Source organism: Pyrus communis, chromosome 1 (genome assembly GCF_041283825.1).
Source record: "Pyrus communis isolate YQ-2024b chromosome 1, ASM4128382v1, whole genome shotgun sequence".
NCBI classification, from domain to species: Eukaryota; Viridiplantae; Streptophyta; class Magnoliopsida; order Rosales; family Rosaceae; genus Pyrus; species Pyrus communis.
In genome coordinates this window covers 2,496,556-2,505,474 of record NC_142565.1, presented here as the reverse complement: position 1 = coordinate 2,505,474, position 8,919 = coordinate 2,496,556, and the positions used below count along the sequence as shown (strand labels likewise).

The 8,919-nt window shown below is 35.1% G+C and overlaps 1 protein-coding gene across 1 annotated transcript; it reads left to right on the top strand.

The window, feature by feature from the left end:
* Positions 1 to 6,135: 6,135 nt before the first annotated feature.
* Positions 6,136 to 8,170, top strand: LOC137721418 (protein DETOXIFICATION 49). Its single transcript, XM_068460509.2, has one exon. It carries the CDS (start codon positions 6,200 to 6,202, stop codon positions 7,874 to 7,876), a length of 1,677 nt encoding a protein of 558 aa, XP_068316610.2. The 5' UTR covers positions 6,136 to 6,199; the 3' UTR covers positions 7,877 to 8,170.
* The last annotated feature ends 749 nt before the right edge of the window (positions 8,171 to 8,919 follow it).

Genomic DNA, 8,919 nt, shown 5'->3' with positions numbered 1-8,919 from the left:
TGATTTCCAAAGATGTACAAACATTAACATAAAATAAATAAATTCTTGTATCGTTTTCGCCGCACCATAAGAAATGGAATTGGTATCTCATTTCTTACATCTCTTGCTAAATTTGTTATCATCCTTGTTGAACATTGTCCAAATCATCTAATCAATCTGTCAAACCCGACCAAGCAAATGACTCCCATTTTCTGACGTGGAAAACATTCAGATAACTTAAAATATTATATACATGGACTGCTGACACGTGTAAATTAATTTCCACTGTAGCACTTTGCATGTTATGTGTGGAGATATTTTCAGTGTAACAGAAATATAGGCCGGTACACCAAGCAAGTGTTATAATACAAGTAGTTGAATACTTGAAAAAAAATTTAGAATTTCTTATATTATGATACTTGGTGTATCAGACCGTATTTTCGGCAGACCAAAAATTTTCTCCTTATATGTGAACACTAATCTAATTAATCCCTCACTAACACAATATTTCGCCCTATTCTCTGTCTCTTCCCACACTACCAACCAAATGGGAAAATGACTTTCGGTGAAGTAGACAATAAGCAACAAAGTGGCATCAAAAATGGCTTTTAGGGAGAAGCCAAAGTCAAAAAAGGAATTTTAAGATGCTTCTCTTCAAAGTGCTTTTTCTTAGTTCAAAGCAAACATAAGAGGGTTTAATTAATTTGTTTGAACTGAAACTTTAAGAAGTTTATCTAGATAACATCCCTAATTCTTTGACCAATCAATGCTAACACATAAAATTAGATCCTAATCAAATCTTGCAGACTCATAGGATTTGGATCCTTAATTAGTTTGTTGGGTACACCAGCTTGAATGTGAACGTATGTTTGGATTCTGGTGATAGGACTCATGACCCCTCATTAAGCTTATCTTCTCTTTTGGATCTATTAAGACATATATTTATCTGTATCGACTAGGACATTTTAGTTAAGCTGTTTACACGATAGCTTATTTGTCATCGTACTATTAGTCCAAAGTAGCCAAATTAACTAGGTTAATTTCCTTAACTATTTTCTCCTTTGTTTTGTAGTTGTTTTTCCTTTTTAAAAAGAAATTAAGAGAACCAAGATGGGATGTAATAACGCCTTACCTTCTTGACTCTTCTCTTTATTCTGTCATGTTGCTTAATAACCATAACTCTTGACTTTCCACATCACCCTTAAAGTTCGATTCTACAAAAACCCAACAAAATCAGAAAATCGTTAAAACCTATTCGATTAATTTTGTTACAACTTTAGTGTAAAAGTGAAAAATATGAGTCATTTATTTATTGAATAATTGTTAGATGGTGAAACAATTTCGGATGAAGTAATAATCTTTAAAGATTGACCTAGAAAATAAGCCGTTTAAATTATTGTGCAACATTGTAAGATAAGAAGAAGAGTTGAGAAAGTAAAATAAGAAAATCTAGATAAGATTTGCTTATCATCCCTCATGAAGATTGACGGCAGATTGAATGGTAATGAGTTCACTGTTACAGCTTTCTTTAGTCTTGTCGAGAGATCAGCGCAAAAGAATCAAGTTGAAACTTGGTCAGTAGTGTCAAGGTGTGAGCGATAGCTTTCTGTAACTAGGTGGTTTTAGGTTGCCGTCAGATTTTACTTTCCGCAAGGATCCGTTTGTTGTCTTCGAATTTTTTGATTTTGATTGATACTTTAGTTTAGCTTTGAAAGCACAACTAATGGTCAAAAAGTAAAAGAAATACGACTCAATTGTTCAGTCGTGTTTATTTTATGCATGTGTTTAATTCGTCTAAATAAACAAAACAAAACAAAACAAAAAAAAAAAATTGAAAAACCGTAACTCCTAGCTCACAGAATTATAAAGGAGTTAATTAGAAATTATGCCACAATTGTTTGAACTGTCCATTTTTCTGTTGTTATTGATGAGATATGTTGGTGTTTACCAATAATCCAAGTTCTTTTTGCACATGCCGAAGAATTTTGTGGCATCCATGTCTTTTGTCGGCAAAGATTCATTGTGTTCTTAAACTTTGCACCCAATTTTTCAGCAGAAAGATATTTAGTCGGTGCAGGATCTAGCTAGAGCTACACTGTCATCATTACGGCATACAATTTGCTTTCTGAATTGGATTCATTGAGCTCTGTCGTGAGTTTCTGCCGTGAGTAAGCTCGACCAGAAAACACGTATAAGTTTCTGGTTGTGGAAGCTGTCCTTAATTTGCAGTCAAGAACAAAGCAGTTTTCAATGTTTTTCTGAATGATATGACAACAAAACTAAAAGTGAAAAAAAAGTAGAAAAACACTTTCAATAATTCTAATTGGACTCAAGGGAATGATATTTATTAGAGGGTATGTCAACAATATGTCATTTTTGTTTGTAGGTTTAAATGATGATTTTTTGATATGATCATCTACACTCATAACAACCTACCTTGATAGTGTAATAGGTTATTTACCATGTAAACATCAACCTTGTTACAATAATAACGTCATTGTGTGTTATCAACTATAAACCTAACATATTCTGAAGTCTTGAATTGTAAACTTGACGAATGTAACCTTACATCTGATAATTCAGACGTTAAATGTTAACGTCATTATTGTAAAACAGTAAAACATAATGCAAGAAGTTCAAAAATAAATTATGATGTTGAATAATTTCATAACATTACAATTTTATTACAACAAAGAATATCAATACTTTTTATATTTACCCCTTAAAAACCCCTTTATTCAAAGTATTGCTTTTCTTACAAATGTTAAGAGCACAAAGGGAACATGGTATTTTCCTTCTTTGGGCAATGTATGTGTTCACACGATTACTATGATTGTGATTGTGATTCTTCTTGCCAATAGCTAAATGTTATCAAGTCGGCATGTATGTCTCTTCATTTTTTTTTTCTCCAAACTTTGGCTTTTGCATACTTTTTCGGGTCCGATTTCAATTTTTGCTGTTTTAATGTCTTTTCTTGGTCCTCATTTAGGGAATATATTCTAAACCCTAACGCTCACGTCGAAGGTTCCACTGAAAGTGTTGGTCTCCTATAAAAATGACAACAAAAAATGGACATTCTACATCCTAATAACTACAAACAAGGTCGACATGAGCAATTTAGTTAAGTTAAAAAATTCTTAGTCCAAAAGACACAAAGAAGAACTCGGTTTTATTTTAGTCAAAGTACACATTTGTGAACTGACCCAATAACAAAGCATGCAGACTTCTTTTTATTTGTGTGTTGAATGTTCTACACGTTTTTATGACAAAAACCATTTTCTCTGTCTTTTTCAATATAATTTGACCCATGAAATAAAAAGTTCTTTAGGCCTTGCGCGTAATTCTAATTATACGTAAAATAATAGGATAATGTTAGGGAGGATAAATTTACAGACAAAATTTTAAAAATTAAATGATATGAAAGCCGATGATTAGTTTATTACTTAAGTGTTAATAAACATGTTGATTCTTATTAATGACACATTATTTAGTTTACAAATTTTCTCTATAAATTTAGTCTCTCGATCAATACCCAAATAATATAATATGTGTTACTATTGTATCCTCATTATGATTTGTGAATTTGATCTTTCATTTATTAACACTAGCATTTACCTACACAATTTGTGTGTATGAACACATTTTTTTAGAAAATGAGAGAGAGAGAGAGAGAGAGAGAGAGAGAGAGGTTTGTTTTGTTTTGTTTTATTTATTTATTTAATATTGAAGGTATTTTAACATCACCTGTAGATGAGACTTCAATAAAAAAATAAAATTTGGACCTATGAAATTACATTATTGCTCATCATTTTTTTTTTGTTTGATAGAAGACTAAGTAATCTTTTCACCCTCTTTTGGTAGACAAAGAGAGTTTCATTAATCAATAGAGATATTTTTAAAATATAATTTTTATCTTTATTATAATACGTAAAATAACACACTTATTTTTCAGATATTTGTAAAATTTTTGCTTACAATGGGATTCATAATTGTGCCTTTTCATAAGGAGTCAATTCGAATGTTTTACCTAATTTTCTAAAGGGTAATATTAGGAAGATCAAGATTTTAAACCAAATTTTTAAATCAAATGATGTATTATCAATATAAGATAAACACGTTAATCAACCTTAAGTAATAATCTAATCATTAACAACCACATCATTTGGATTGCATATTTAATTTTAAATTTTTATCCTCCCTACTATTATCCTTATCTAAAAACAGTAAGAGAGAGAGAGAGGGGACGGACTAAGCCAAGCGTGTGGAACCAATAGTGCCATCCACTTGGCAATGCTTCATTCTGATGGTGTCACTTCTAGCAAAAGGACTTTCAACGGCTAACCAGAAGAGAAGCACAATTAAAAAACGACAATCAAAGAAAAAAAATCTCAACAAAAGCTGACTTTTCCCACTGGGTTGTGAACCTATGATGGAGTTCAACCAAATGGGGTTCGGTGAGAAGTTGAAAATACAATTGTCTCGTACCTTCAACAAAAGATGCCCTAGATACTGAACTGGTGAATCAAAAGGTTCCGTATGGAGACCACTCTGGTCTTCTAATGTGCATGGCTGCAGACATGGTCGCAGTTGAAACATCCTTGATTTGACTAATGCATACTCATTGCTCACAATTCAGTTGCGGATCGGAATGATTTCCGTGCAACCGCAATGCCACGGATGGTATTCCACATCAATTAATGCATTGTCATATAAAAACAATAGAGTATATGATAGTCCGTGATTAACTTAAACAGTTTTCATAGAGCATTCCAAGCATAGGTAAGTAAGTTTCTCCATTTCATGTTGCAAATTCGGATGAACAATGACGGCTTCTTTGGACATATCCGTAAGACCAACAACAAAAGAGTTAAAACCCCAAAAGTGCTTGGTTTGAGCCGTTTATGTAATCTCTATTAATTAATGAAACTTTCTTTATCAACCAAAAGAGGGTGAAAATGCTACTTAGTCTTCTATCACACAAAAAAAATGATGGGCAATAATATAATTTCACAAGTCCAAATTTTACTGTTTTTTATTGAAGCCTTGTCTACAGGTTATGTTAAAATACCTCCAACATTTAAAAAAAAAAAAAAACCAAGAACAAAAACCTCCCGCTTCCCTCACGTTCTCTCTCTTTCTCTCTCTCCCTCTCCCCTTCTCATTTTCTAAAAAAATGTGTTCATACACACAAAGTGTGTAGACAAATACTAGTATCCATGAAGCAAACCATTTTTAGGCTGGGAAAGGGTATTAGTTAGATTAATCCCATTAATCTTCTCTAGCTTGTACTTAAAATGTTTTCTGCAATTTCTTTGTGTCAAAGAAGACAGCATAGGAATGGTGGGTCCAGACTGATGGGTTTTTTGGATTCATTGTGTAAATTGAAACCATTGTATAACTGGCCAAGACTACTATCCAACAACAAGTCTTGTCCTAGCTCCCTGTCTACGACGGCCTCCCAACCAGCCACCAGGAAATAAAATCGTTAAGAACTTTGACTTCTAATTCTATTAAATTAATCCGGTTGTTAATCTTTATCTGAATGACTAATTATATATATATATATATATATATATATATATATATATATATATATATGCAAAACTCCGTCTCTGGTTTTTGATCCCTTTCGTAAGATTCAAAAAAGTTTTAATTTAAGGTTTGAAGATAAAATGTAGAAGACGAAACAAACCGACAGTATATTTATCAACAACTTTGTTTAACGTTTTGCTCCGGCTTTGAGCCCCTTATAATTAGAGGTGATTAATCAATTAATTGGGTTGTTAATAGGTAATTGTTAAGATTCATTTAGTTTAATTTTACTTTACACTATTATCACTACAACTAATCACCCGTCTATGTAAAGGTGATATCAAATGAAATGGATCTTGATAAGTATCCATTAACATTCCGATAAATGATTTGCCACCTGTAATAACAAAAAAAAAGTTATTTAAAAAAAAAATATATATATATATATATATATATATATATCTTAGTTCTTGAGACAAAGTGGATTTTACACCCATCTCTCACTATGTTTTTTTCTGGCCGGTCATCACAAAGACACAACTCTAGTCCTTCCAAAAAAAAAAAAAAGAGTGCACCACTAAATTCTAAGCGCCTTAACCCCTATAAAACCCCCACAATCTCGCCCCTCTCAAAATCCACACCCACAATCTCTCTCAACTCTCTCTCTCTATCTAGAAAGTAACTTACAATGTGCAAAGTGACATCTCCTCTCTGCTGCAATGGCAATACAGACCACCATTACCTTGTCTCCATCAACGACTCAAAGGAACCCAAAACCCTAACTTCTCCATTGATATCCAAAACCATAACGCCCCAACCAGAACAAGTACATAAATCACAGTTCAAACCCCACAAAAGATCCCATTTTTCTTTGGCTTTAAAAGAAGCGAATTCCATAGCTGCCATAGCTTTCCCAATGATACTCACCGGCTTATTGCTTTACTCAAGGTCAATGATCTCCATGCTCTTCCTCGGCAGCCTCGGCGAGCTCGCCTTAGCGGGCGGTTCCCTCGCCGTGGGCTTCGCCAACATCACCGGTTACTCTATCCTCTCCGGACTCGCCATGGGAATGGAACCTCTCTGCGGCCAAGCTTTTGGCGCCAAAAAAAACACTCTACTCGGCCTCTCTTTGCAGAGGACGGTCCTCCTCCTACTATTTACATCCTTACCCATTTCTCTTCTCTGGCTGAACATGAAGAAAATCCTCCTTATCTGCGGCCAGGACGAAGCCATCGCCGCCGAAGCTCAGTTGTACCTCCTCTGTTCTCTCCCTGATCTTCTCGCTCAATCTTTTCTCCACCCTCTGAGAATTTACCTCAGAAGTCAATCCATCACTCTGCCTCTCACATTGTGTGCAACCCTCGCAATCATCCTCCACATTCCCATCAACTATTTACTCGTTTCCCACCTCGATTTGGGAATCAAAGGTGTTGCTCTTAGTGGGGTTTGGTCTAACTTCAACCTCGTAGCTTCCGTGATCGTATACATCATCGTCTCTGGGGTCCACAAGAAAACCTGGGGAGGGATTTCAATGGATTGTTTCAGAGAATGGAGGACTCTTCTAAATTTAGCGGTGCCCAGCTGCATTTCTGTGTGTTTAGAATGGTGGTGGTATGAGATCATGATCTTGCTCTGTGGGTTGTTAATAAATCCGAGAGCCACCGTTGCTTCAATGGGCGTTTTAATTCAAACTACCGCTTTAATCTACATATTTCCTTCTTCCTTAAGCTTCAGTGTGTCCACGAGAGTCGGCAACGAAATCGGGGCGAACAACCCGAAAAAAGCGAAACTTGCAGCCATTGTAGGGCTCTGCTGCAGCTTTATGCTAGGCCTTTCAGCTCTGGTGTTTGCAACAACGGTGAGGAACATTTGGGCAAGCATGTTCACACAAGACAAAGACATTATAGCGCTAACATCGATGGTATTGCCGATAATCGGGCTCTGCGAGCTCGGAAACTGCCCTCAGACGACGGGGTGCGGAGTTCTGAGAGGCACTGCAAGGCCGAAAGTCGGAGCAAACATAAACTTGGGGTGCTTTTATCTTGTCGGAATGCCGGTGGCCGTGGGGTTGGGATTCTTTCTTGGGTTTGATTTTCAGGGGCTGTGGCTCGGCCTCTTGGCGGCGGAGGGCAGCTGCGCTCTGACCATGTTGGTGGTTTTGGGTCGTACAGATTGGGAGTTTGAAGCTCGGAAAGCCAAAGAGCTGACCGGGGCTGATGCTGCTGAGGTGGCAGTTGGTGACAGCGAAGATGTTGAGGAGGACAAGCCAAGCAAAGCTGAAATCAAGGAAGATTGTTTATGTTTATTAGGTGAGTTAGATTACGATAATAATAATAAAAACGATAATTATAGCTCACATGTTTAGGTTAGCTTAGTTTAATCCCTTTTTATTTTTACATTTTTGTCACCTAATTAAGCTGTATAGTAGTGGATGCATGTAGATGGAGGAGTTTAGATTGTTCTTTTTTTAGGAGGATATTTCTATCGACAGGAGGACTTTCTATCTCCATAAGTGTTTCTTTTGGCACACTTCCACTGAAATTCAACTAATGCTGAATTTCATAGGAAGTAGCAAAATTGCTGGGTTAGGAACAAAATTCCCACCCTCTTCTGTATTTTGTAATCGGATACAAAAGAAATTCAAAGAAGATTTATTCTAGTAGAGATCCAAATTTTCCTTTATTTTATTGAAACATAAGCTTTATACATTACAAGCTACAAACCCTACATAGAACAATTCTTTATGCTTTCATGTATTATAGTGTGTTAGCTTGCGATGTGTATCTCTATTGCATGAAAGTTGTTTGTACCATACTTCATTAATTTCGAAACTATCAAGCATCTGTCAACTTCATACCTTCAAAGGAAGGATTCGTGTACAAGAGTTTGTCTCCAATTAATGGACCAATCACAACATGACAAATGTCAACGTTATAATAAAACTCCTAGAATCTCACGTGGACGTAGCTCAATTTAGGGTCTTATGTTTGTTTTCCTATCTTTATCTCTTTATATATGACATTCACTAGGTGATTTGAACAATCTCGCAAAAGTTACAACCTTAACACTTTATGTCATTCTAAAGTCAATATAATTTTGTGCATTAACAAAAGTCTTAATTGGAAGAAAGGGGGTTTTAAATAGTTTTATGCAGTTCTACCTATTTGCACCATTAAAAGTATGGGCAATTATTATTAACACAAAAAAGTCGCCCTGACAACAAAAAAAAATTCTCTAGTTTCAATTGATGAGCATCTCTTTAAGAAAAAATTTAAATTTTTGTTAAACTAGCAAATGAACAGTGGCAAAAAAAATATTTTAGCTACTTAGTTTGATATTCATGTCCAACAACACTATCTATTTTAGCAACCTTTGAATATTTTATAATAAAACCTCTATAAAGTCATA